This window comes from Trichomonas vaginalis, chromosome VI (assembly GCF_026262505.1).
Source record: "Trichomonas vaginalis G3 chromosome VI, whole genome shotgun sequence".
NCBI classification, from domain to species: domain Eukaryota; phylum Parabasalia; order Trichomonadida; family Trichomonadidae; genus Trichomonas; species Trichomonas vaginalis.
In genome coordinates this window covers 16750294-16777718 of record NC_067208.1, presented here as the reverse complement: position 1 = coordinate 16777718, position 27425 = coordinate 16750294, and the positions used below count along the sequence as shown (strand labels likewise).

The 27425-nt window shown below is 34.2% G+C and overlaps 15 protein-coding genes and 6 pseudogenes across 21 annotated transcripts, besides 2 other annotated features; 15 read left to right on the top strand and 6 right to left on the bottom strand.

The window, feature by feature from the left end:
- Positions 1–22896: part of a mobile genetic element that runs on past the window's edge.
- Positions 868–1230, top strand: TVAGG3_0878690 (uncharacterized protein; the record flags this gene model as incomplete). Its single annotated transcript, XM_051250344.1, has 1 exon — positions 868–1230. One exon carries the CDS (start codon positions 868–870, stop codon positions 1228–1230), a length of 363 nt encoding a protein of 120 aa, XP_051085819.1.
- TVAGG3_0878680 (uncharacterized protein) lies at positions 1494–2081 on the bottom strand (the record flags this gene model as incomplete). The annotated part of the gene is made up of 1 exon (XM_051250343.1): positions 1494–2081. The coding sequence occupies one exon, from the start codon at positions 2079–2081 to the stop codon at positions 1494–1496; it is 588 nt and encodes a 195-aa protein (XP_051085818.1).
- Positions 2511–3130, top strand: TVAGG3_0878670 (phage tail repeat-like family; the record flags this gene model as incomplete). The annotated part of the gene is made up of 1 exon (XM_051250342.1): positions 2511–3130. A coding segment is annotated over one exon (620 nt), but the record flags the coding sequence as incomplete, so codon positions are not given.
- TVAGG3_0878660 (phage tail repeat-like family) lies at positions 3162–3623 on the top strand (the record flags this gene model as incomplete). Its single annotated transcript, XM_051250341.1, has 1 exon — positions 3162–3623. A coding segment is annotated over one exon (462 nt), but the record flags the coding sequence as incomplete, so codon positions are not given.
- TVAGG3_0878650 lies at positions 5004–5418 on the top strand (annotated as a pseudogene). Its single transcript has one exon. A coding segment is annotated over exon 1 (415 nt).
- Positions 5425–5577, top strand: TVAGG3_0878640 (uncharacterized protein; the record flags this gene model as incomplete). The annotated part of the gene is made up of 1 exon (XM_051250340.1): positions 5425–5577. One exon carries the CDS (start codon positions 5425–5427, stop codon positions 5575–5577), a length of 153 nt encoding a protein of 50 aa, XP_051085815.1.
- TVAGG3_0878630 (phage tail repeat-like family) lies at positions 5597–6181 on the top strand (the record flags this gene model as incomplete). Its single annotated transcript, XM_051250339.1, has 1 exon — positions 5597–6181. One exon carries the CDS (start codon positions 5597–5599, stop codon positions 6179–6181), a length of 585 nt encoding a protein of 194 aa, XP_051085814.1.
- On the top strand, positions 6336–6920 carry TVAGG3_0878620 (His-Me finger endonucleases family; the record flags this gene model as incomplete). The annotated part of the gene is made up of 1 exon (XM_051250338.1): positions 6336–6920. The coding sequence occupies one exon, from the start codon at positions 6336–6338 to the stop codon at positions 6918–6920; it is 585 nt and encodes a 194-aa protein (XP_051085813.1).
- TVAGG3_0878610 (uncharacterized protein) lies at positions 6957–7817 on the top strand (the record flags this gene model as incomplete). Its single annotated transcript, XM_051250337.1, has 1 exon — positions 6957–7817. The coding sequence occupies one exon, from the start codon at positions 6957–6959 to the stop codon at positions 7815–7817; it is 861 nt and encodes a 286-aa protein (XP_051085812.1).
- TVAGG3_0878600 (KilA, N-terminal/APSES-type HTH, DNA-binding family) lies at positions 8314–8772 on the top strand (the record flags this gene model as incomplete). Its single annotated transcript, XM_051250336.1, has 1 exon — positions 8314–8772. A coding segment is annotated over one exon (459 nt), but the record flags the coding sequence as incomplete, so codon positions are not given.
- On the top strand, positions 9512–10426 carry TVAGG3_0878590 (organellar and viral DNA polymerase type B; the record flags this gene model as incomplete). The annotated part of the gene is made up of 1 exon (XM_051250335.1): positions 9512–10426. One exon carries the CDS (start codon positions 9512–9514, stop codon positions 10424–10426), a length of 915 nt encoding a protein of 304 aa, XP_051085810.1.
- On the top strand, positions 11077–11691 carry TVAGG3_0878580 (organellar and viral DNA polymerase type B; the record flags this gene model as incomplete). The annotated part of the gene is made up of 1 exon (XM_051250334.1): positions 11077–11691. One exon carries the CDS (start codon positions 11077–11079, stop codon positions 11689–11691), a length of 615 nt encoding a protein of 204 aa, XP_051085809.1.
- TVAGG3_0878570 lies at positions 11780–12548 on the top strand (annotated as a pseudogene). Its single transcript has one exon. A coding segment is annotated over exon 1 (769 nt).
- TVAGG3_0878560 lies at positions 12620–13493 on the bottom strand (annotated as a pseudogene). Its single transcript has one exon. A coding segment is annotated over exon 1 (874 nt).
- TVAGG3_0878550 lies at positions 13725–13984 on the top strand (annotated as a pseudogene). The gene has a single exon. A coding segment is annotated over exon 1 (260 nt).
- Positions 14001–14421, bottom strand: TVAGG3_0878540 (annotated as a pseudogene). Its single transcript has one exon. A coding segment is annotated over exon 1 (421 nt).
- TVAGG3_0878530 lies at positions 14458–15693 on the bottom strand (annotated as a pseudogene). Its single transcript has one exon. A coding segment is annotated over exon 1 (1236 nt).
- On the bottom strand, positions 20868–21003 carry TVAGG3_0878520 (protein of unknown function, DUF4106 family; the record flags this gene model as incomplete). The annotated part of the gene is made up of 1 exon (XM_051250333.1): positions 20868–21003. A coding segment is annotated over one exon (136 nt), but the record flags the coding sequence as incomplete, so codon positions are not given.
- On the bottom strand, positions 21681–22289 carry TVAGG3_0878510 (protein of unknown function, DUF4106 family; the record flags this gene model as incomplete). Its single annotated transcript, XM_051250332.1, has 1 exon — positions 21681–22289. The coding sequence occupies one exon, from the start codon at positions 22287–22289 to the stop codon at positions 21681–21683; it is 609 nt and encodes a 202-aa protein (XP_051085807.1).
- Positions 22897–22968: 72 nt separating the features above from the next.
- Positions 22969–24466, top strand: TVAGG3_0878490 (ribonuclease inhibitor domain-containing protein; the record flags this gene model as incomplete). Its single annotated transcript, XM_001309357.2, has 1 exon — positions 22969–24414. One exon carries the CDS (start codon positions 22969–22971, stop codon positions 24412–24414), a length of 1446 nt encoding a protein of 481 aa, XP_001309358.1.
- A 288-nt stretch (positions 24467–24754) lies between these two features.
- Positions 24755–27425: part of a mobile genetic element that runs on past the window's edge.
- Positions 26032–26369, top strand: TVAGG3_0878480 (uncharacterized protein; the record flags this gene model as incomplete). The annotated part of the gene is made up of 1 exon (XM_051250331.1): positions 26032–26369. A coding segment is annotated over one exon (338 nt), but the record flags the coding sequence as incomplete, so codon positions are not given.

The window sequence follows — 27425 nt, the reverse complement described above, 5'->3', positions numbered from 1 at the left end:
GTCTAACATTTGTAGATTTGTTCGGTGGAAGTTTCTATATATCCCATTTGTGCCATATAATATTCCCAGACTCAAAGATTATATGCAATGACTTCGACAACTATATGGACCGTCTCAAACATATACCAGACACAAACAATATATTGAAAGAGTTAAAAGAAAAGATACCTATAGGTAAGATGGAACGTATACCATTAGATAAGAAAAATATTGTGAGAGAGGTTTTGAAAAAAGCAGAATATATAGACTGGAATAGTATATCTGCTAGACTATTATATAGTGGTGCTATAAGAGTTCATGACATTGAAACACTTATGTCAAAAGTTTTATATCTTAACTATACAAATGTTTTCAAAGAGGACATAGAAAAATATATTGAGGGTATAGAGTTTGTGAGATGTCATTGGACAGAGTTGTATGAAAAATATAAAGACAAGGAAAATGTTTTCTTTATAGTGGACCCACCGTTCTATAACACATGGGATTTTCAATACCAAGTAGACTGGACTTTGAGAGACTCTTTAGAAACTTTAGACGTTTTACATAACCATCCATGCTTTTACTTTACATCCGATAAAAGTGGTTTGGAAACCGTTATGAGATGGTTAGAGGACATACATGACTATGAGTTTAGATATGACAAGATAGAATATGAGAGAGGTCCTATAAACTGGAGAAAGTGTCATAACAAAGAAATTTTATTAGTAAGTAAATGTGGTTTGAAATAGGACTACTTGTTTTAGGTTTTTTCCATTGTGTCATTTATTTATTTGACGTGGCAGAAAAGTACAGAGAATATGAAGATGAACCAATGCCTGCAAATGTCCAGTATATGTACTCGTAAGAGATATTTTTATCTAATATTAAATGGACGCACAGAACTTAGCGAATGCACAGCAACCTGGACAACCAAACCCAGAGAATATTCCAAATGAAGTTAGAATACAAACTGCAATGGCAAACTATGGTCAAGTGCCAACAGATGTACAAATGCAAACTGCCATGTCAAATGACGCTGCGTTAGGTTTGCCACCATGGTATGCAAATATGAGATGGAAAGAGTTTTATACAAACCCTGAAGTGGGATATAAACAACTCTATGCAGATGACGCGAACACAGGAGTTGACCCAGAGTATGTTTTCTACCAGAGGAGAAATAGAATGTATGAGCTCCAGTTAAAAAATGCTATGGAACTCAGAAGGAAACGTAAGAGACTAGGCGGACATTAGATTTTTACATATAGTAAAATGGGTTTCTTTGGAAGAATAGGAAACTTCTTTCGAAATGTTGGAAGAGGTATATGGAATGGAATATAAACCGTAGGAAGAGGAATTTGGAACGGAGTCAAAAATATTGGTAAAAGAGTAGGTCAGTTCGTTGGTATTATACCTAAAGACCCTGAACCAGAAGAACAAGCTCCTGTTATACAACAGCCTGAACCTGCACCACAGTCTAGTTGGCAACCAAATCCAACACCTCAACCGTATTAAAATTATATTTTTACCGTTCGATAGTAGTTGTATATGAAACTAAGTTCTAAGTAAAACGCATGGTATAATGGAACTATTCTCTTTCTTCCATCTGTTGTAAACCATACTTGAAAGTCTGAAATACTTCCACTCGGCGGTTCATATAGCTTTGTAGGTTTTTCGTAAAAGTCATTTGCCAAGCATAAAAAAGAGTTTTGTGCACCAGAAAATGAAGCATGAACTATAATAGCGTCAGAGTCGAAAACATTTTCATATGTTCCATTAGGGTTTGAGACTTCATAATAGTCCGGGTGTACTGGATACCATGCAGGCTGATTTAACATCCTCAAAAATCTATGCCATGCCAAGTTGTTATATTTTGTAGAAATATAAACGTTTTCTCCAAGGTCTTCTATTTTATTGAATTTAACAGTTGCATTTTTCCTGTCATATATAATATCGAGATGGTACTCTCCTTCGTCAATGTTAAACTGGTTTGCATATTCGATATAGATATCGTTTATTTTTTCTTGAAAAGCTTGAAGAGTTGTTTCTAAGTTTACAAGCAAATTCACTTGTAAAAGTTTTCCCTGTTCAAATTTCTCATACATACGTTTTTCTTTGTTATAGTATCGAACTTCAAAACCGACCGTAAATGGGAAACCATGTATGGCTTCTGAAATGAACTTCATTCTACGAAAGCCAATAGCTTTTGTGACAGATGGGTCTCTTAACCATCTTAACGGGTAGTCAAAACGATAGCCTTCATGCTTTACGGTCTCTGTCTCAAACTTTTGACCGACATTCGTAAAAAGTTCATCTAATGGTTTAGTTGTAGCAACTCTTGAATTTTCTTTTTCTATTGAAAGCATATTTTATCTAGAATAAAAATGTCAAATGAAACAGCGTCTATGAGAGAAATACAACACAACCGACAACTCATTATACAAGCTCTAAATAAGAACACAACAAACTTTTCAAACTATTCTAAGATATCTGAGTCATTGAAAGAAGGAAACTTAAAACTGACATTAAACCCAATGACAGATGAGTTTCTGTTTCAAGACAATAAGAACCATACTGTCTGTATAAATCCAACAAAAGGAACTTTAAACGAGAAACCTATAAATGAACTTCTTTTGAAAGCAGATGTTGGCAACAAAGCTGACAAAGAATATGTAGACGATGCAATAGCAAAAGAAGAAGAAAGAGCAGATGCAACATATGCAACAAAAGAACATACTCATCCTGAACTAGCAGACAAAACATATGTTGACAATAAAATGTCAAGTGAAGTGACGAGAGCTGAAAACGAATATTCTAAAAAGACTCATACACATTCTATATCTGAAATAACAGACTTACAAGAAACCTTAAACAGTAAAAGTGCCGTTGGACATACACATACCATTGCAAATATTACAAACTTACAAGAAACCTTAAACAGGAAAAGTGCCGTTGGACATACACATACATCTTCTGAAATAACAGACTTAAACGTTAGCCTTGAAAATAAAGCAGATAAAACATATGTCAATGAAATATACCAAAGTTTGCTAGGAACAAAAAATATTGAAACTATTGTTGGTGACTTTTCTGTCAATGAAGAAAACAAATATTTTAGATGGCAGTTGGTACAGTCCTTAGAAAATGGTACACGGTGTAAACTCATTCCGAAAAATAACAATGAAATGTATGTAAGCTATAAAAAGAATGATGGTACACAAGTTAAAGTTCCATTAGACAACAACTGCTACTTAAACTTATATGGAGACGAACAAAAGAAATATTTAAGAGTTTATGAAATGGCAGATATGACATTGCCTGACCCAGCTCCAGCACCATATTATTATGACTATGGAGATGACGTCAGAACACCACATGTAGATGAACAAAAGCTAACATTATATTTAGATTATTATAGATATAAAAGATATAATGCAATAGAAAAAACGAGAATAGTATACTATTATGAAGATGACAGAAATAAATATTATAGTCAAGACTTTACCTACCCTGAAAACATAAGATTATATTATAAAAAATATTCTGACACAAACCAGAAGAAACCTGAAATAGTTGCACTATATTTTAAGTTCAAAAGAGACAATCCTATAATATCTCATATGTTTGATTTAATGAACCCAGTAGGTTCTATTTATACGTCAATGGAAGCAGAAGGTCCTCAAGTAATGTTTGGTGTTGGTGCATGGGAACAAATAGTCGACAGGTTTTTGTATTGTGCAAACTCTTCAAAGGAAACAGGTGGAAGTAAAACGATTTCAGGTGAAAACTTACCTGCGCACAGTCACTACATAGATTTAAGTACATCTCAAGCAGGTTGGCATAAGCATAGATATTGGGATTGGTCAGGAATGACAAAAGGTAAAGGATATGATGTTAAAGACGACGTTAAGTTTGCTATAAATTGTTACTGGAGTGACACTCAGGGAGAAGGAAACCATACACATTTCGTTTCAGGATATACGCAAACAACGGGACAAAGTAAAGAATACATGCCACCTTACATGACTGTATTCGCATGGTATAGAATTGCTTAGTCGTCATTTTCAACTTCTTTAGCATATTCGTCAGGAGTTGTCTTATATTTGTTAGGAACTGTTTTTGAAAGTATACCACCTTGAACTTTGACAAGTTTGAAACGAGGTCTGACAATAGTCGTTTTATCTTCTGCTTGCAGTCTGTACATTTTGCCATGTTTGCCTAAAACTTCATAATATTCTCTTGTATACTTTCTTCTATTTTTACGAACACGAATGTGAGTACCTGTCGAGTTCCCATTGTTGTCATAGTCAATAGTATTTTCATATGGGTCGCGTTTAGGTATTTCTATTTTTACTTTGTCACCTTTCTTAAGTTTGAAGCCTGGCATTCTTTCTTGTTTGTCTCTTTTGACTAAACTATTAAATATATAGTCTTTCTCTAAGTCGGGGTTGTTTTTCATTTCTTCGGGGGAGTGGTTTCCCAAACCTTTTTGTTTACGGCTATTGTAAATATTTAAAACTTGTCTCATCTTTGCCTGGGAGAAATGTCTATATTTGTCGTCATATGACATTTCATCTACCTCACCACCTTGTGGTTGATTTAAGTCTCTTAAGATTTTTATACAACTGTCAATGACACCAAGAGCAGAATGGTTTTGGTCGACAATGAAATATTGGTTTACATTTTTTGAACGCAGATAGTTTTTTACATCATCTGATTTGAAAGAACTTTCACAGTCAGATGTCAGTTTTGTTGGATGGTATTTGTCAACGAATATTGTCAAAGCAGTTTTCACATCTAAAATATTTTTGGACTGTAATGGTATGGCTTCACAGTATCTTGTGTTTTGACCGACAAATATTAGCCAGTATGGTGGTCCATCTTCTCTATACCTCGGAATGTTTTCCAAGATATCCATAAACCAAGCATTTGGTGTTGAACTAAAGATTTTTACCATGAGTGCTTTCTTTGTTGCTTTAGAAACATACGGGTCCTTGTTTGGATTCGTCATTTTTACCCCATAAGAAATGGGTTTATTTGGCGCATTAGCAGGAGTTGCATCCAGATTTTTGCCCGCAGTGGGAACAATAGCCAGAGGTGCATTTGGAATTGGAAGGAAGATTTTGAGTACATTAGGTATACTTAAAGAGAAAGCACAACCTATTATACAAACTGTACAGAAAGGTTGGGATGTAGCACGAGATGCAGCAAATCTTATTCCAAATCCTGAAACAAGAGGAAAAGTTCAAGGATGGATGGACAATGTAGGAAGACAAGCAGGAAACTATTATAACAAAGCAAATGACTACTATAACCAAGCAGGACACTATATGGACCAAGGTGAAAGATTCTTTAACAGAGGATATAACCATGCACAACAGTGGGTAAACAATAACCAACCGCAACCACCTCAAACTTGGGGAATGTAAAGTTTTTTACTGAGATGAAATGAACAATACAGCATTGAGACAAATGGGTTCAAGATGGATTTGTCGACTTCCAGCAGTTACACAACGTGTTTGTCAAGTTCTTCCTATACCTCAGGAAGTTTTAGACCGACTTAAAAAACCTAAACAACCAGTTGAAAACAAACCAAACTAAAATTTTTTACTGAGATGAAATGACCGAAGAAGTTGAAACGGTAGATTTGACACCACAAACAAAAAGTTCAGAACCATTGTCAAAACCTGTCAAAGAACTTACAGATGAAGAGAAAAATTCAATAATAGAAAGTGCCAGGTCTGGAAATACAAACCCTAACTACAAAGTCACTTTTCATAGAAATGGAACGGCTAGTATCTCAAAAAAGAAACAGACTCTCACAAATAAAATATTGAAGTCTGAAGGAGCTTTCGAGACAACAGATGGAAAAGTTTACTTCACCGATCAACAGTTCATTATAGAACATCTCATTGACTTAGAGTCGAAATATTCTAAACTTTACAACAAACACAAAAAGTTGAAAGGAAAACAAAAACAGATGGCATATGATATTTATGAAGATGTTGACGACACAACCATACCTGCAAGTGAAGTAAAGTCAGGTGAACCGAAAAGTGACGAAAAACCGATAGAAGAAGGTGAGCCAAAAACTGAAGATAAACCAAAACCAAAGTTTAGTTTCCAAACTAAACCAAGTCAACCTTCATTAGCTGGTATGGGTTGGCGTCAAAGACTTATGGCAGCAGGCGGTTATGTAAAGTAAAGAAAAAAATATTTTTTTATTTTTATTTGAACTGTACGCTGAGTTTTGTTGGAGAAGACCGTTGGGAAACTTGTTTGTTAGATGAGAAATATGAAATGGCATACCATTTAAAACAAAATATTTTTAAAAAATATATTTTTTTATTTTATTTGAAATGTACGCTGAGTTTGTTGGAGAAGACCGTTGGGAAACTTGTTTGTTAGATGAGAAATATGAAATTCACTGTTGTGAGTCATTTGAAGTCAGAAACAAAAAGACAAAAAGAGTTTTAAGCGAATGGGAGCGAAATAACGGATATGCTGTTATGAAGATGGGTGGAAAACACTATTTTAAACATGTTGTCATTGCAACTCATTTTATACCGAACCCTAACAATTTACCTTTTGTAGACCATATAAACCGTATAAGAAACGACAATAGACTTGAAAACTTACGTTGGGTCACTCGTTCTGAAAACAATAAGAACAAAGGCAAATTTGGAGATATTGTATTCGAATTTGTCGACGAACTAGAAGATGAAACAATTGAAATTACAGACTATGGCAAGCATACGTTTGAGTTTTACTACTATAGCGAAGAACAAGACTCTTTCTACTTTTATACCGGCGTAAACTATAGGAAATTACAAGTATGTTTTACTAAGGCGGGCTATGCTTATGTAAACGCTAGAGATACAGATGGAAAATACGTTAGACTATATCTTAACAAATTCAAGAAGCTATATGGCATACCATTTTAAAACGTTTTTAAAACAGTATATTTTTACATATATGAAATGCTTCAGGTTGAAAAACAAAGAACAAAAGTAGCAGATACAAAACCGTTAGACTATATCTTTACAAACGCTGGCAGGACTATATCAGATGAAGAAATTTCATCCCGAGTATACAGGTTTGACTATCCAATTCGTTGGCTTCAAAGTCCTTCAGATGCAAAGGCAATAGGATTTAGAAGAGTTTTGTTTTCAAAAAGAACTAACGCATTTATGTTCGCAGTATATTTTCATGGGCAATATAAAGGTTCTGATGGTCTAATAGACAAATTTGACGAAATGAGAATCTTTACAATTCGTTCAGACGAAAGTCTTGAGAAAACTCTAAATGACTTTCAAACTCAAATAAACAAATACTACTGGGAATTTCAAGAAAAATACGACTCTTTACTAAATGGAACATACTATCTAAAACTAGAATACAACAAGATGAATTCCACCGTTTCATTTCAAAGGATTGAAATTAACCCTCCAAGAAGTACACAGTTTTTATTTTGGGAAGTAGACAAACGTTCTTGGGCACAATTTCTTCGGTTACTAAACCAGAACGAACCATTGCCACCTGACGGTCCGTTTAAATTTATACGTCCACCAGCAGATTTGACAGTTTATAGAAACGTGTTCGACCCTCAAAATGTCATGTGTCATGCAAGTTTCAGTTCAAGCAACAACAGTTTTCTTTGTATTGGTAAGGACTTTTATGACCTTACCTCTAAATTCTACGAACCACCTAGTAACAGTTTCTCTGACTTTCAAGTTTGGTTCACAACAAACGGTGTGCAGCATATTATACCATTGTACTATGACTTTTATCTCGAATTGTCTTTCATATACAACTACGGAGAAGTGCTGAAAAAGTATTGAATGTGGCTCGATGTTGTCCATTGCACTGCTTCAGAACAATATTTGCACTGCTTCAGAACAATATTTGCACTGCTTCAGAACAATATTTGCACTGCTTCAGAACAATATTTGTACTTTTTCAGAACAATACTTGTACTGTTTCAGAGCAATACTTGTACTGTTTCAGAACAATACTTGTACTTTTTCAGAACAATACTTGTACTTTTTCAGAACAAATTTCCCGTAAAAGCTCTCAATTTGTGAGAAAAATTTTCTGTTTCAGAACAAGACTTGTACTTTTTCAGAACAAGACTTGTACTTTTTCAGAACAATATTTGTACTTTTTCAGAACAATATTTGTACTGTTTCAGAACAATATTTGCACTGTTTCAAGACAATATTTGCACTGCTTCAGAACAATATTTGTACTGTTTCAAGACAATATTTGTACTGTTTCAAGACAATGTCCGACGGTTAAGCCACAAAAATATTTTTTATTTTTATTGTAAGAACAGAAATGTCAGTCGAAGCAAAAACGTTCACGAACAAATCTAATGGCGAAACATTCACAAAAGGCACTTACAACGGTATTGAAGTCTTACGTAGAGACAAGGATGGTTATATAAATGCAACAAAGATGTGTCAGCAGTTTAGGAAAGACTTTAGAAGGTTGTTGGAAAATAAGTCCTGGGAAGAGTATTTTAAGGCATTTTGTGAAGAATATACCAACCCGCGGAAAACGGCGGGTTGCTTTTTATACAAAGTTCATGCAGGAATTCCGGATGAAATCAAACAGGTTAGAGGAATGTATGTAGACCCAAGACTCGTAAACTATATTGCAATGTGGGCTTCTCCAAAATATTGTATAGCAGTTGGAAAAATTATGGACTCCATAGACAAGAAAGTTCATGAGAAATTAGATGAAGAAGAACTTGAAGATACAGTAGAGAATGCAAAACCTTTGTTTGAAGAAGAAGTTGGAAAAATGTGTGAAAAACAATTAGAACATGAACGTGAGATATATTATGGTTATAGAGATTCTCCATACGAACTAGACCAATGGGAACAAGAAGATTTAAAGAGAGAATTTAGAGAATATGAACTCGCTAAGATAGCATTTGAAGCTGCAGAAAAGAAGTTAAAAGTTTGGGGTCGTTTTGTACAAAAATATTGTGAGTAAATGAACCATTTTTTTCGGCAAAAATAAAGTTTATGTTAGAATGTTAGATCTAACATGTTTTCTAACATGTTTTCTAACATGGTCTAAAACTCTCGAAAATCATGAAATTTACACCCAAAATAAAGTTTATGTTAGAATGTTAGATCTAACATGTTTTCTCACCTGTTTTCTAACCTCTTGAATTTTCATGACTTCTTCGTAAATGTTTTGTCAAGACTTCTTCGTAATGAGTGTAAAGGACCCAAAAATAAAGTTTATGTTAGAATGTTAGATCTAACATGTTTTCTAACATGTTTTCTAACCTCTTGAATTTTCATGACTTCTTCGTAAATGTTTTCTCACCTGTTTTCTAACATGGTCTAAAACTCTCGAAAATCATGAAATTTACACCCAAAAATAAAGTTTATGTTAGAATGTTAGATCTAACATGTTTTCTAACATGTTTTCTAACCTCTTGAATTTTCATGAATTTTCCCGAAATAAAAAATAAAGTTAGTTTTTTAAAAAAAATATTTTTTATTTTTATTGTAAGAACATGTTAGCAACAACAGCACCAAACTCTTTAGTCATGAATCCAACATCTATGTTAGTAGAGATGAAAAACTTCATTCCTTCTTCATATACTTTCGAAACAAAAATCCAGAAGATAAAGCAAGAACTTTTAACATGTAATTTAGACTGTACCGCACAGAATGAAACAAATGAACAGTATCTTTATGAAATGCAGGATATTATTGACCATCTACCTAAACTTCCTGAAATCCAACAACAAAAACTCACTATTCCAGAATTCGATGAAATAGAAGTCAAAGCAACTGACTCAGTAGAAATAAAGAAGTTCATACGAAAGGTAAACTATGAGTTTCTAGGATTTCATTGCAACCATAAAGTTATGGACAAAGATTGCGACATGGTATATAAGAATGTTTCTGACCTTTACAAATCTGAAGAATTTAAGACCTACGACAACTTTGTTTCGTTAGTTGCTGAATGTGTTTGGCAGATAAGAGATAAAGATAAAAGATGTAAAATATGGAACGAACAAATAAGACCCGCTATGTTTGAGATGAAGAGAGCAATTGACGCTTTAGTCATACTTGCAGGTAAGGTTTCAGAATATAACGCAAAAATGAACCCGCAATGTTCTAAATGTAAAGCAGCAATAAGAAAATATAACTACTCCGTTAAAGAGATAGAACGTATGAGAAACGACTATGCAGACTTAAAGAAAGAAGCAGAAAAGCCAGCAGAAGATAAAATGAACATGTTAGCATTTCTGAACAAAAACTATCCAACAGCAGAAGATTTCCTTCTATCTGACGTCAAGAAGAAATATAAAGAAACCTTCGGTATCGTTAAAACTTTTGACATACTGACAGAAGAAATAGAAGCTACGAAATTGTTTAGAGTCATGAACCATCGCAACATATACCATGTAAAACGCTTGTAAATAGTTATGTTAGAAAACATGTTAGAAAACATGTTAGATCTAACATTCTAACATAAACATTATTTTTGCTGAATTCCGTATGAAATTTCATGAGTTTTGTGTGTTTTGGACCATGTTAGAAAACGTGTTAGAAAACGTGTTAGATCTAACATTCTAACATAAACATTATTTTTGCTGAATTCCGTATGAAATTTCATGAGTTTTGTGTGTTTTGGACCATGTTAGAAAACGTGTTAGAAAACGTGTTAGATCTAACATTCTAACATAAACTTTATTTTTGTCTGATTTACGCTCATTACGAAGAAGTCTTGACAAAACATTTACGAAGAAGTCATGAAATTTCATGAGTTTTGTATGTTTTGGACCATGTTAGAAAACGTGTTAGAAAACATGTTAGATCTAACATTCTAACATAAAATATATTTTTGCTGAATTCAGCACAAAAATCTGAGTAAAATGGCATAAGATTGCTTCCCTTCGAAAACCGAGAGAAGAGATTCCGTACGAAAACAGTGAAGAACAGCGAGTAGGGAAAAAAACCTGGTCGCCTAAAACTCATGAAAATCATGAATTTCCTTAAGATAGAAAAAATAAAATTAACGCTAGTTTTTTTAAAATATTTTTTTTTATTTTGTATGTAAGAACAGGAAATGTCAAACATTGAGTTTGAAACAGTTAAAAAGATAGACAATGACACCAAAGTGGTTAGAATTGGTGATTTAAACGTAAGATACTCAAAGAAATACAAAAAATATTCTTTGTCAGACATTTTAACACTATCTGAAGGAAAGAAAGCACACGACTGGGTTAAAAATGCTTCTACTCAGAAAATTTTGACAAAAAATCCTGAGCTTATGATATCAGTAAGATTCTATGGAACAAGAGCATATCTTATAGACAAAAGTCTTATACCAGTAGTTTTGTTATGGTTAGACCCAGTTGTTGGATATAATTTCATAACATATGGTTCATTCGATACGGAACGTTGCAGTGAAGGCTTACTTTATATCGTTCAGAAACCGAAGGACTTCAATACAAAGAGATATAAGATAGGAAGAACATTTAATATAACTCAAAGATATGACAGTATAGTCAATAGAGTTAAGGTTGTGTTTGTTAACGATATGAGAGCTGCTGAAACAGAACTACTTGAAAAGTTTGAGAAAATGTATGGTGCTCCCATAAAAGGTAAAGAAACGTTTGAAGTAGATGAGATAGATAAAGCTATAAAAGTATTTGACGAAGTTGCTGAAAAATACATGTAAAGCGTTTATTTTTGGTCTTTTATACAAGATAGAAAATAACGCTAATTTTATTTTTTTTTATTTTTTTATTTTGTATGTAAAGACAGATATGTCAACAACAGAGAACACAACAACAGTTATAGTCCATGAAGCTATAAATGAAGAATATGAGTACATACAGTTTAACAAACAACTCCGTCTCATTCGTTCAGTCAAAGATGACATGTACCAAATGCAAAGTATTTTGACAGCATGTTTTGCTCCAGATACCAAACATACAGACGATTGGTTCAAAAACCAAAGCACACAAGAACTTTTGAGCGAAGCACAGCGAGACCGACTTTTTTCGGGGTCGCCTAAAACTCATGAAAATCGTAAAAATTTGCCAAATGGTTTGAGAGGTTGGTATGTACATAGACTTCTTGTAAATGCTGTTGCAATGTGGGCTTCGCCTCGTTATGCTTGGTATATTTACAGACTTCTTGACGAAATTCATAGACAAGAACGTGAAGAGATGGAAAAGAAACTTCAAGCAAAAGATGAAGTCATTGAAGCAAAAGACAAAAACATTCAGAAAAGAATACCACGTTCGGTACCAAAAGGTAAGGAAAAGAACTATAAGTATATGATTTATACTGAAGAGATGGAAAATGAAGAAGATAAAGATATGGTTATGTTGCATTTAGTCAGAAGAAACAACAAAAGCTTTTACGACCTTGCTAAGATTTACAAATCTGACAGAAATTGGTTCTATCGCGAAAACTTACCGATTTCAATGACCCAAATGAAGATGTGAAACAAATAGTTCAAGATACGTTACCTCAAACACACTATGATATGAAAGGTTGTACAATACTTACCTTCAAAGAAGATTTGCCATTGTTAAAGGAAAAAATAACAGAGTATTTTGACAACTTCAAACAAGTAGGGTAGATGAACTCTTTATTTTTCAAGCTTGACTTTTTACAATTTGAACTTTGTTCGCGTAGATATGAATTCTGAAAGAAGTATGAGGGTCTTGTATGACTTTGTACTTCTCCCATAGTTCATGTCTGTCAAACTTACCTGCCATGGACTCTTTCATAAGTTCCATGAAATCGTCTTCGGACAATCCGGGGAAAATACAATGTCAGTAAGTATTCTTTTAACATCCTTACTTAAACTCTTTGCTGTCTGTACACAAATGACAACTGAGATGTTAAAGTGTCTGAGCTTCTTAAGAATTCGACACATATCTTGTTCTCTATTCTTAAGCAAAGGATGAGAAGCAAAGTCATCTAAGATAAGAAGACATCTATGAGGGTAAGTCTTCCAATCGTAAGATTGCAATTTCTTCGAAATGTATTCTATCTCTTTCTGTTTGTTTCTGAAGTGTTTCTTCTCTAATATTCTCTGCATTTCCTCATTAGGGTCTTTAAACTTCGAATTTATATACTCATTTATAGCATTATACTTCAAAACTCTTCTTTGGTACTTCTTTATCCAATCTAACAACTCAGAGTCTTTTATACATACTAACTTAGACTTTTTTATAATATCTTTGAACGAATTGACGGTTTGGTCAAATTGACCAGAAGTACTACAAATGACAACTAACTCATAAAATGGGTTCTTCTCATCTAGTTCTTGTTGTTGTGCAGCCATTTTAAGATAAGTGAAAGTCTTACCCGACCCAGGTGGTGCAATTAGACCTGTTATACCATTCTGAGCAAATAAGAACTTGTCATGTATAGGCTTTATCTGAGCATTTTCTAACTTCCTCTTGTTCTTGTTTAAAACATTCTCAAATTTCTTGTCAATGTCAGCAACTTTTTTTCTAACATATTTTTAGAAAAATTAAAATTTTTATCTTTTTGAAAATGTCTAGCGATTTCGCTATCTATATTCGAGACAAGCTTTTTGACAGCAAAACATCTGTCGACCATAAAATCTTACATAGTGTAAACAAGAAAGGTGAATTTGTTCTAAAGTTCTGTTTCTGGGAATATGACAAGAACCATAAAACATTAAGCAGAGAAGTCTTAAAATTTGTCAATGACAGACTTGTTGACAGAGATGACGCCGATTGAAAGCTGAAGTCCAACAAAAGTTCTTAGAATGCAAAGAAGACACATGCGCTGTTCTTGAAGATGAAATAGAAAACAGAATAGAAGAGCTATTAAAGGACAAAGACCTTTTACAAAAATATGGTTCTGAGAAGTTTGACATAACTCCACCAGAGAAGAAGAAGAAGAGAGAGAAGAAAGAAAAGAAAGTAGAAGAAGAGAAAAAAGAACCTGAACCAGTTCCAGAGAAGGGGAGATATGACATGTAAAAATAAAATTTTATTTTTAGAACATTTCTGGGTCAATGTCAATGTTCTCTTCCTCTTTAGGAGCAAACACTGGCTTAGACTCTAAAATCTTTTTACCCAATTTACCTTGAACTTCAACTATCTTAGACTCATAATATTCATAGTCGTCTGCTTTCTTTGGTTCATAAGGTATATACAAGTTTGTATGCTTTGCCTTCTTCGAGTTTTGAGAACTTTCTGTCAAAATTTTCTTTGACTGTCAACATACCGTCAATGTCTAAGTCTTCAAATTTCGCACCATTTTTAGTCACAATAGCAAACTTAACTGGTTCGATGTTCCAAACTTTGCTGAATGAAGACTTTTCAAAATGGTAGAAGTAAACATTCAAATATGTGAATGGGTCTAGTTCTTCTTTAAGTCCTGACATGTACTTGTTGACTGAGATGAATTTCATCATCTTTTCTATCGGATAAAAAAATATTTTTTTTAAAATTTACTCAGGAAAAATTTTTCTTTGTATATACGCCGTTCTGAACATCTAAAAGATTTTTGACATTTGCCAAGAATGTTCGTTTAGACGCTGTCATATAACCATACTCTTGGCAATATTGTTTATATTCATCGTACAATGACCTTTCATCTAAACACTCAAAGTTAGTCTCATCTATAAACAGTTCATAAACACTCTTGTTTGCTTCTAACAATGTTTGTCTCTCTTCGGTATGTGGAATTTGTCTTGGATTGAACTTAGAAATATCTAATGTCATAAAATATGAGAACAAGTGGTTGTAAAAGTCAGATGTCAAAGTTTCTGACAAAGCGTCAAAATATTCTGTATCTTGCATATGAGATCTGACGTTCTGACAACTACATATCTTCTGTCAGAACTTTCTAACTTCATCGGAACGGCGTTGTTTGAAACCATAATGAAATTTGCAACATTTTCACAAACTCTTTGGTCTTTATATTTTCTTTCAACAACTCCAACTTTGTCTGTTATAAGACTCTTCAAAGCATCTGAGTTTAAAACCTTTGTTGTATCTATACTTTGAAGTTCGTTACATACTATAAGTTTCATATTCTCTATTGAGGAGTTAAATTTACCGCAGATGTTTTCTAAGTTTGTCATATTCGGGTTCGAATAGCCCTCTAACAGTTTGCACAAAATATCTGTAAAGAAAGTGTTCTTACCTGTTCCTTGTTTTCCAATTACAATGAGAGCAGTTTCATTTTTAGCACTTGGATGTTGTAAGATGTTTGCAAACCAACATAAGATATACTCATAGACTCTTTCGTTTCCATTGCATATAATTTCTTTGACATGGTCTAACCAAGCTTCTATAACATTTTCTTTCCATTCTACTTGTTCGTATTTATATCCAGTGAAGATAGAATAGAAGTTTGGAGATGGTGTATAGAACTTTATACCACGAACTGAAAAATCTTCTAACTTTGACAATAAGATATCCCAAGCATCTAACATCTTCATACCAACTTGTACGACTTTTATTTTCTTAAGTTTCTGTTTACATTCTTGTTCTGAAACTATTGTCGCTTTAGGTTTGTTAAAGACAACATCCCATTCTTTCATGACATAACATTCTGGGGCAGAGTCAACATAAATGACTAAACGTTTCAAATTCTCGACTGCTTTGTTATAGTCTCGAAATGGACACATATTTCTGAATGCTTGGAAGTCATAAAAATCTGAAACATCTATTCTGTACATTTTTATAAAAATAAAAAAAATATTATTTTTTTATTCTTGACTTTGTTGTTGCATTTGTTCCATTTGTTGCATTTGTTGTTCTTGAGCTATTTGTTGTTGAAGTTGTTCTTGTAGTACAATACTTTCACCAGTTGCATCTTCCAATTCGAAACTTTCTGCCGTCATTGACAAATACATAGGACATAAAAGTTTTACAGGAACAAAGTTTGCGTCAACTAAGGTTAAGTTTATGTTTGCTAAAGTGTTTGAGTTTACTAAAGCTGAAAACTCTGCATTCGAATGAACAATAGGCAAACCAGCAGAGAAAGTATTGTTTATACGCATAAGTATCTTTTGGTCATAATAGTTTCTGTCGACATTCGAATAGCACTTTGAACCTAAGTTTGAAACAATATATAAAATAGGTGTACTTAAAGTCAATGGAACAGACATTCCTTGTATGACACCTTTTCCTGTTATAGGAAACTGTTGGTAGTAAAAACCAGAAATAAGTTTTGTATTATAGCTCATATCGTTTATAGTAAACTCAGTCGGACATCCAAACATAATGAAACCTGCTCTAGTTGCAGCACATGTTACATCCGTCCTTAAAGTATTAAATAAGTCAACAAAACCTGTTGGTGGTATATCTGAGTAAGTATCTTCAAAGGAGTATTTTTTACCATTCACAACAACAAAGTCTTTCTGGTGTCAAAAGAGCAAAACAGGCTTTAGTCGTCATTGTGTTTAAGGTTAGTTTACAATATCGTCCTGAGGACTTTGTAAGTTTGTTGTTATAGAATTATATGACTCAGGGTTTTTAGTCGTAATAGTATAAACCACTATGTCTTCTGCCATTTACTTAGCAAACAAACTTTAATGAAATGTTGTGGTCGTCAAATATTTTTATGACGTCTGGGAAACTATATTTTTAAGTTCAACGTTTCACCTCCTTTCATAACGTATATCTTGTCAATGACATTGTATGAAACACCACAGCAAGCAATGTCGGGTTCTATTTCTTTGATGTTTATATCGTCTGCCTCTGTCAAAAGTTTCAATAGTTCTTTCAAAATTTCATGAGGTGCGATGACATATGAGTTCACTTTTACAGGTTGTGTTCGACCAAGTTTAACATTATACCTAAAGCTTGACAAATCTTCTCCTGAGTTTTAAGTTTGTCTTTAAGTTGTTGGTAGTCATTTCGAATATCTGCAACAGAACTTAAGTCTCTGCTAACTTCAGGGTATGTTGGTTGTTCTTTTACAGGAACTATTGTTATACCATCTTCGTCTTCGTATGGTTTCCCCACTTCAACATCTCTTTCTTTGACATTGACAACAACACTTTGACTGTTTGTTTGAGTTGGTGAATTTAACTTCACATCTGCCACCGCCATTAAACCTTTTGAAACACTTACGCTTCTATTTTTCGGAAATGACATTTTACTTAGAATAAAAAGATGGACGTATTTGAGTATCTCTTCGAATTGAAGCAAAACAAAGTTTACACACACAAACAATACAAGTTCATTGACAGAATAGTTCTTTATACAAACAATGGAAAATGTTATAGAATAGCAGTCTTTGCTGAACCAAAATATTTTCATAAAGCAAAGAAAGTTGGTATAACCGAGATGGTGAAAGTTCTTGACGTTGACAAAAATATAACAACAAAACTTACAGATATTTCTAAAGGTAAGTTTATAATACAATTTTATGTCAAAACTGCGTACTGTCAATATTTGACGGAGAGAAGTCAGTTCAAGAACAACTTACTGACCTGCTGCCAAAATCTGCTCGATGGAAGCTGTCGTTATACCAATCTGAGGAGCCCCAGCAGGTTTCATCGAACGAATTTTCAAAAGAGCATCTTCCGTGAAAAGTGCTATTGTTTTGTAAACTTCTTTGCTCTCAGTTCATCTGGACCGTCTCTGTCACCAGTATATTGTATTTGTACAGTACCAACAGTTGAAATACCACCCATAAGTCTTCTGAGTCAGCAAATGGAATGCCAAGCCAAAAGTTTGAACGGTCTCCATTTGTATATTGAGTTTTTTGACTCCTGTATGAGTCCATACTTTCACATATGGCATAATAGAACTTTGCATTTCAGGGTTTATGGTTGTTGTGAAGTTGTTGTTAAAGTTCATAGCATCTAATGTCAAGTTGTATGACGCTCATATCCTCAACTGTAGAATATTCTTCTCTTGGATAGTATTTGCCATCTATGTTTATATGGTATTTAATACCAGGGTTGTAGAAACAAGAATAGTCATTTATAGTTCGTCTGAACAGTACAAACATAGTATCTGCATGTTTCATTGCAGTTGTTAAAGCAATATCTGTTCTTGCACCTGGGTCAGCACTTTGGTTTCCAACTTCACCTGCAAAGTCTTTGACAGATATTTGGTGTATAGGGAACATAAGTGGAACTGCAATATATTTGGCAGCTAAAGCATTTGAAATATCTGGGTCCAACATATAGACTGCAAGTCTGCTTTCTATTCTCTTGCATTCAAACTTTTCGCATGTGAACTTAACTGGGTCCCAAGCATCTCCAGCAGCATTGAAATAATAGTTTACTTCAGTGTTGAGGTTTGAGAAACCAAAGTCTAAGTCAACTTTGTTTTTTGCAAAAGTCGGCGAATGATTTTATTTGTTCCCACTACTTCTGTAAGAGTGAATGGGTCTTGTGTTGGTGCAATGACTAAGTTATTTTTGCTTGGTAAGTTCGATAGAAATTTTTCCTGCCCAGTTTGGCAAGTATCTTAAAAACCTGAAGATGAGGAAAGATGACAAAGGAACTCTAAGTTTCAGTTTTACTTTGTTAACTGCTGCTGGCAGTTTGTCCAGAAAGGTTAACATAAACTCCTGAACGTTAGGGTCAAGTCTTCTTATTTTCTCAATGGTGGCATACTGGTCTGTTTGTTCTCTAGCTTGTGGTTGTACTGAGTTTCTCAAGCGAACCATTCATAGTTTGCCCATGTTACTGTTTGAACTAAGTCAGAGTTAGAATATATCTTATATCCCATGAAAACTTCTGGAGCATATTGGTATCCGACATAGAAAATTCCATTGCAACCTTTCTTGTCAGACAACTTGGCAGAAGGTTTTATTTCAATGTCTTGTTCCACGTATAAGAAAGAGTTGTCAATAGAAATTATATGAAACCTGTCGCAAGCAATATCTACTGTTGTTGAAGAACCTTCTCCAAACTCACCTACGTTTCCATAAGAAACAGCAGTTGTATATTCGTAAGTTCCAGGAACTATTTCTGACCTTCTAATGGCATTGTCGCATTCGTTATACCATTCGGAAACATTTCCATTCATAGCATCCAAAACTGTTGGCGTTATATTCTGAGCGGCGTACATTTCATATGAGTAAAAATATAGAATAGTTGGATTTATATGTCATAATAGAACCCACGTGGACCAAGCTTTACTTTCTTCCTGACTGAGTTTTTAACTCTTCTTTTTCCTTCATTGCCCTCTGCTTGAAGTTGTTGCATCTTTGCATTATGTTCATCTAGTATGTTGCAAATTTCCCATGTCCTTTTTGCCTTTTGGCTCTGGTCGCCCATCTCAGGTAACCTATATCCTAGAAAGAGTTTGTCATAGTTTGTATTTGAGTCTTCGCGTATTGTTTGCATGACTCTTTCCTGAGTTTCCGGTTCAAGCTCTTCAAACAGTGCCTGTCCATATGGAATAAGCTCGTTTCCAAATATATGTTTTTGTAGCCATTCTGGTTTTCTTTCCATGTTACCAACTATATCTTTTGTGAATGGGAAAGCTTTTACCCAATCTTTCAGTCTTGCGTCGTTTATTTCTGTAGTTGGTTTTATTTTGTCAAGGAACATGTTTTTCAATACTAACATTTCATTTGGTACTGTCAATTTGAGTTTTCTTAAATATTCATCCCTTCTCAGTTCATTGTCTGCAAAGTAAGTTTTTATGACATTTTGCAAACTTTCATTTGCAAGGTCATGTACAATAGGTTCTCTTCCTTCTCTCTCCCTAACTGTCTTTCTAAACTCTTCACCAAATATACCATCTCTATGGTTCTGTGTAGTTCTTTGAGATAAATGTTCTAGAACGTCAGGTGTTATATTTCCATCAGCCATGTTCATTTCATACTGGTCCAAAATATCTGCATGTTTCATATCTTTCAATGGCATTAAAGCCGCGCTTAAAATACCAGCTATATCTGGTTCACCATTGACTTCCATTGCGTCTACAACTTCTTGGAATTGTGGTTGTAAGTTTATGAACCACACTATCCGGGTTAGCTTTATGACCCCATCTCATTGTAGTTCCATCGTCTGCAGAAACAAAAGTAGGTTTGTTTCCATCTTGGTTAGGTTCTGAATGAACTTTAAACAATGTTTCATTTCTATATGTTTCTTGAAATTTAACCTTTTATTTTCACCGAGTTCATCCGAAGATTGAACGTTAAATGCTCGTAAGTAAAAAGGGTTGTTGTATTTGTGTACATTTTCTTTCAGTGCTTCCATTCTATGCTGAATATTTTCATCTGGTGTTGGAGTCTTTTGTATGTCGGCAAAATTTTTCGATATTCTTCTACTATGTCAGCCGAATCTTTCTTAGACTCTTGGAAAGATTCCATATTCACCTCATGCTCTTGTTGAGGTCAAGATTTTTTCGGCTGTTCCAAATCTTCATCTAGTTCTGTGAAGTTAGTTTCCAAGGAGTGACTTGTTCGTTTCCTTCAGGCTCTTCTAGCTGTTGTTGCTGAACTATTTCTTCCATGTCTGGTTGTATCTGAACTTCTTCCTGTGGAGTTTCTTGTACCTCATCTGGTGGCATTTCATATATTCCGAGACCGTTTTCAACAATTTCCCTATCTACGTCATCCGCATTCATAAGCTTTTGTTCTTTCGTTCCGTCTCTATTTTTTACGCGTTTCATGACGAAAGTTGAATTGTCATTTAGCTCTGACATCAAATATCTCGGAGTAAATTCATCCATGTCATTTGGATGATATGCTATTAAATCATATCCCTTAGCGAGCTTGTATTTTTCCAGGTTTGAGATTATATCCGTTTTGGTGCTGAGCCATAAAGCTAAATAGGTTTCGGGTCAGTATTTCCATCCTTGAACTTTCCAATAGCTTCTTTATATCTGTCACTAAAGTCAACAGTATCTGGGAAACCACACTCTTCTTTAAGCATTTTTAAGAATTCTTGGTTTCCTTGTTCTCTACTTCTTTTATGTCCTTGCTCTGTTTGTGGTTGTTGTTGTGCAGGGTTTTTGAACTGTTGGTTGCTGTGCTGGTTGTTGTGTTGGTTGTTGTGCTGGTTGTTGTGTTGGTTGTTGTTGTTGCGTTGGTTTTGGTGCATGCCTGTGTCTGTGTCCATGTGACGATGTAAATGTTTTAGGTAGTCCTGGTGCAGGTGCTTCTCTTGGAGGGTTTGGTGGTATATAAGTTCCACCAGCTGGCACATATGTTCCATCTGCAGCGTAATGTCCTACCTGACTTTTCGTTTTTAAGAAAGCATTTACTAGGTCTGTTTTGGTCTGTTGTAACTCTTTTTCTTGACTTTTCACAACAGTTGCTCTAACGGCGTCATAGGCACTTTGAACTGCCTGTCTCGTTGCTGCATCTGTTATTTTCGTCATATTTTGTGCTACTTCTTTTAACTCTTTGTCGAAACCTTCAGACTTCAGTTTCTTTCCAGATGAGAAGTCGTTCACTTGTTTCACCTTACTATGAAGAGCTTCGAAAGCGTTCTTAAAGTCAGCATTTGTTAAAGCTTCATTTGAACTGTCTTCATCCGCTTGTATTTTTGTCCTTATTGACCCTATAAGCTGGGCTGCTTTAGCGTTGGCTTGGGCATCTAACCAGTCATTGTTAGCTTTTATATATTCTGAGCTTTTCATTGCCTTTTGCATGGCTGCGTCGTTATTTTTACTTTCTTGTGCTAAGTTTTCATACTGTACGGTTTGGTTTTGCAACTGTAAAAGTTTTTCTGCCTTTACATTTGCTTCAACTTCTTTTTTTATACTCATCGCTATCCATATATGTCTTCAGGGCTTTTTGTTTTATTTCTTCATCTTTCAGTACTTTATATTGAGTAGTATGGTTTTTCAAATTTATGACATCTTGTTCCATTTTTGCTACTTCTGCTGCTTTTTCTGACACTTTTTTCGCATATTCCTCTGTACTTAGTTCTTTCAGTTGTTCTTCTTTCTTCTTTTTCTCTACGTTTAACTCATTGAGTTTCTTTGTGTGTCTGTCATATTCTAGTTTCTTTTCGTTTTCACTTATTTGCTTCTGTATGTCTATGTTTGACTTTTTGACATCTGTTATTTGATTTTTGAGTGAACTCAAATTCATTTGACTTTGAGGGTTATAGGCTGTTCCGTCTGCAGCTCCACCATAGCCTGCCATTTTCGCTAAAAGTGCCGCTCTTAAACCTCCACTCTGTGCACCAACAACTCGGTTTAAAAGCATAGGATTGCTTGACATTTGTTGCAACATAGTGGGGTCATTCAGCATTTGTTGTTGCAACTGTTGTTGTGGTGTCAGTTTTACTATTGGATGTTTCAATGCTCTCTTCCTCTTACGTATATTCTTACGTAGCTTACGTGGCATTTTAAGTGAAGTTAAAAACATTTACGATGAAGAAGTCTTGACAAAACATTTACGATGAAATCATGAAAATTCATGAGGTGAGAAAACAGGTGAGAAAAGAGGTGACATCTCACCTCTTCACCTAAATTATATTTTTGGGTCATTTACGCTCATTACGAAGAAGTCTTGACAAAACATTTACGAAGAAGTCTTGACAAAACATTTACGAAGAAGTCTTGACAAAACATTTACGAAGAAGTCTTGACAAAACATATACGATGAAATTCATGAGTTTTCTACGATGTTAGAAAACATGTTAGAAAAGGTGTTAGATCTAACATTCTAACATAAACATTATTTTTTGGTCATTTACGCTCATTACGATGAAATCATGACAAAACATTTACGAAGAAGTCTTGACAAAACATTTACGAAGAAGTCTTGACAAAACATTTACGAAGAAGTCTTGACAAAACATTTACGATGAAGTCTTGACAAAAAAGTCAACGGCTGGTCGGCTGGGGTTCGGTCCTCCTCTTGGGTCTTGGGAAAAATTCTTAGGGCTAGAAGGCACGAAGTGCCTGGAAGCCCCACTTCCTTTTTTTTTTTTTTTTTTTTTTTTTTTTTTTTGATTTGTTGCTTAAACGAGAAAACCTTATCTCTTTTTGGAGGAAATTTTTGACAGATTTTTAAATTTTTGATGTTTTTTTGTTTTCTCTCAATTGTTTTGGCTGCTATTATTGACGAAAATGGGGTTTACGGATATACATATGATAACCGTGACTTTTTTATATTAGCACTGCCAAATCTCATTGGATGGGGTCTTGGTGCTGATGATACTTACCGTGCAGAGAAATCAACATCACCAGGCGATCTTAATATCCCAGAGTCTATCGAACTAAATGGAAAAACCATGGATGTTATCGAAATTTGTACTGTTGCATTCAAAGAATCTAAATTAACAAGAGTAAAGTTTCCTTTGACAATAAAAACAATTGCAGACAATGCTTTTGAGAGCTGCGAAATCGAAGTTATCGATCTATCTGAAACAGCAGTTACTGAAATTCCAAAAAATTGCTTTTTAAATGCAAATAAATTAAAAACATTACTTCTACCTCATTCAATGGCAAGTTGTACCGATACATCATTTACTGGAACAAGTATAGAAGTTCTAGGCTTAGATAATGCATTAAATTTCATTAATCTTACAGAATTTAGTACTCTTACGCAAGTTATTTTCTATGATTACGTATCTACAATACCAGAATTGTATTTTTATAACCTTCCTCAGCTGAAAAAATTAATATTCAATCAAAATCCAACAATTTTCCTAGATTCATATCGAAAGCTTGAAGAAGTCGTAATGAAACCACTCAGTTTGAAGCCTGTTGCAAAAATTACGCCTAATTTTCAACAATTAATTAAAAATGATAAATTTATTCCGAAAACTCGCAAAATCAAATCGAGGAAATACATCTTTGAAGATAGTCCCGATGGAAAACTTAATCTAACAGAGTTACAAGTAAAATCAATCGGAAATTTTGCATTTCAAAACGATACATCGATAACTTACATAGAAGCGAACACTTTAACATCCATAGGAGTCGGATCCTTCACCAAATGCTCAAATCTCCAAAAAGTTGATTTGTCAAATTCAAAATTAACGAAAATTGGGGCTCTTTCGTTTGCAGACTGCACCAATTTAGAATATATAATGCTTCCTTCGGAGTTAACTGATGTTTCCTATACTTCTTTTTCAAATTCTTTTCCAACAATTGTGAAATTATCGGGAAACTCAGTTCTTTTCCAAGGAAACACCACTGGAATGAAATATATAGGACCATCTAATACTTTATTTGGTAATCTTGTTGCAACAAGTGGAAAAGACGAAGGAATTAGTTTAGATGTCGAAAATAGTCAGCTTCCAAACACTCCAGCAGGGTCTCGTTATATTCCTTTACCAACAGTTGCTGTCGCGACGCCGAAAAGAGAGTTGAATGTTACTTATCTCGTTGTTTGCATTGTTTTAGCTGTTTTGTTGATTTGCGTCATAATTTTGAACATTGTTTTCGCAAGAATTCACGTGAAACTGAAGAAAAGAAACGCTTTGATTCTCTGCTCAGATGAAGAGCAGCTAAATAAGTGAATTATTTATATTTTTGTTTTGTTTATTTTAAATTTTCTTTTATGTTCCTGAATTTTTCAGATTTTTTTTTCCCTACAAGTGCAAAAAACGCTCAAAAACGATTGTTTTACATACATTCTGAGCATTATTTGTGTATTTAAAAATCAATCCGCGTAGAGCAGTTACTTAGGCACATCTGACTTTAATTCAAAATTCTGACATCTGATGTGAAGTAAATTCCAGGAAACATCTCAATTTTTAACTTAAAAAAAAGCTATTTTGTAAGAAGGGATTTTAATTTTTCTTTCATTTTTAAATGATGTATTCTATATATGCTGTGCATTATAAAAATGAGACTTTTAAAAAAAAAAAAAAAAAAAAAAAAAAAAGGAAGTGGGGCTTCCAGGCACTTCGTGCCTTCTAGCCCTGAAGATGTTTAGTATAAATGAAGTTCTTATATACGGGTCTTCCAGGAGCTTTTCACAAATTATATATGTTTTCATGTTTTGTCAAGACTTCTTCGTAAAATCAGACAAAAATAATGTTTAGGGTAGAAGGTTAGATATAACCTCTTTTCTAACCTCTTTTCTACCCTCTTGAATTTTCAAGACTTCTTCGTACATGTTTTGTCACTTTTCTGTCACTTTTCAGGAAAAAACATTTTTATTATATATATAAAATGAATTTTACAAAACCACCGTTACCCTTCTTTGGAAATAAGAGTAGATGTAAAGATATTCTATTGAGAGAACTTAAGAAACTACCGAATGGTCTAACATTTGTAGATTTGTTCGGTGGAAGTTTCTATATATCTCATTTGTGCCATATACAATATTTCCTGACTCAAAGATTATATGCAATGACTTCGACAACTATATGAACCGTCTCAAACATATACCAGACACAAACAAAATATTGAAAGAGTTAAAAGAAAAGATACCTATAGGTAAGATGGAACGTATACCATTAGATAAGAAAAATACTGTCAGAGAGGTTTTGAAAAAGGCAGAGTATATTGACTGGGATAGTATATCTGCTAGACTATTATATAGTGGTGCTATAAGAGTTCATGACATTGAAACACTTATGTCAAAAGTTTTATATCTTAACTATACAAATGTTTTCAAAGAGAACATAGAAAAATATATTGAGGGTATAGAGTTTGTGAGATGTCATTGGACAGAGTTGTATGAAAAATATAAAGACAAGGAAAATGTTTTCTTTATAGTGGACCCGCCGTTCTATAACACATGGGATTTTCAATACCAAGTAGACTGGACTTTGAGAACTCTTTAGAAACTTTAGACGTTTTACATAACCATCCATGCTTTTACTTTACATCCGATAAAAGTGGTTTGGAAAGTGTCATGAGATGGTTAGAGGACATACATGACTATGAGTTTAGATACGATAAGATAGAATATGAGAGAGGTCCTATAAACTGGAGAAAGTGTCATAACAAAGAAATTTTACTAGTAAGTAAATGTGGTTTGAAATAGGACTACTTGTTTTAGGTTTTTTCCATTGTGTCATTTACTTATTTGACGTGGCAGAAAAGTACAGAGAATATGAAGATGAACCAATGCCTGCAAATGTTCAGTATATGTACTCGTAAGAGATATTTTTATCTAATATTAAATGGACGCACAGAACTTAGCGAATGCACAGCAACCTGGACAACCAAACCCAGAGAATATTCCAAATGAAGTTAGAATACAAACTGCAATGGCAAACTATGGTCAAGTGCCAACAGATGTACAAATGCAAACTGCCATGTCAAATGACGCTGCGTTAGGTTTGCCACCATGGTATGCAAATATGAGATGGAAAGAGTTTTATACAAACCCTGAAGTGGGATATAAACAACTTTATGCAGATGACGCGAACACAGGAGTTGACCCAGAATATGTTTTCTACCAGAGGAGAAATAGAATGTATGAGCTCCAGTTAAAAATGCTATGGAACTCAGAAGGAAACGTAAGAGACTAGGCGGACATTAGATTTTTACATATAGTAAAATGGGTTTCTTCAGTAGTATTGGAAACTTCTTTCAGAAAGTTGGAAGAGGTATATGGAATGGAATAAAAACCGTAGGAAGAGGAATTTGGAACGGTGTCAAAAATATTGGTAAAAGAGTAGGTCAGTTCGTTGGTATTATACCTAAAGACCCTGAACCAGAAGAACAAGCTCCTGTTATACAACAGCCTGAACCTGCACCACAGTCAAGTTGGCAACCAAATCCAACACCTCAACCGTATTAAAAATTATATTTTTACCGTTCGATAGTAGTTGTATATGAAACTAAGTTCTAAGTAAAACGCATGGTATAATGGAACTATTCTCTTTCTTCCATCTGTAGTAAACCATACTTGAAAGTCTGAAATACTTCCACTCGGTGGTTCATATAGCTTTGTAGGTTTTTCGTAAAAGTCATTTGCCAAGCATAAAAAAGAGTTTTGTGCGCCAGAAAATGAAGCATGAACTATAATAGCATCTGAGTCGAAAACATTTTCATATGTTCCATTAGGGTTTTCGACTTCATAAAAGTTCGGGTGTACTGGATATTCTGCAGGCTGATTTAACATCCTCAAAAACCTATACCATGCCAAGTTGTTATATTTTGTAGAAATATAAACGTCTTCTCCAAGGTCTTCTATTCTATTGATTTTAACAGTTGCATTTTTCCTGTCATATAAAATATCGAGATGGTACTCTCCTTCGTCAATGTTGTACTGTTTTGCATATTCGAGATAGATATCGTTTATTTTTTCTTGAAAAGCTTGAAGAGTTGTTTCTAAGTTTACAAGCAAACTAACTTGTAAAAGTTTTCCCTGTACAAATTTCTCATACGTACGTTTTTCTTTGTTATAGTATCGAACTTCAAAAGCGACCGTAAATGGGAAACCATGTATGGCTTCTGAAATGAACTTCATTCTACGAAAGCCAATAGCTTTTGTGACGGATGGGTCTCTTAACCATCTTAGTGGGTAGTCAAAACGATAGCCTTCATGCTTTACGGTCTCTGTCTCAAA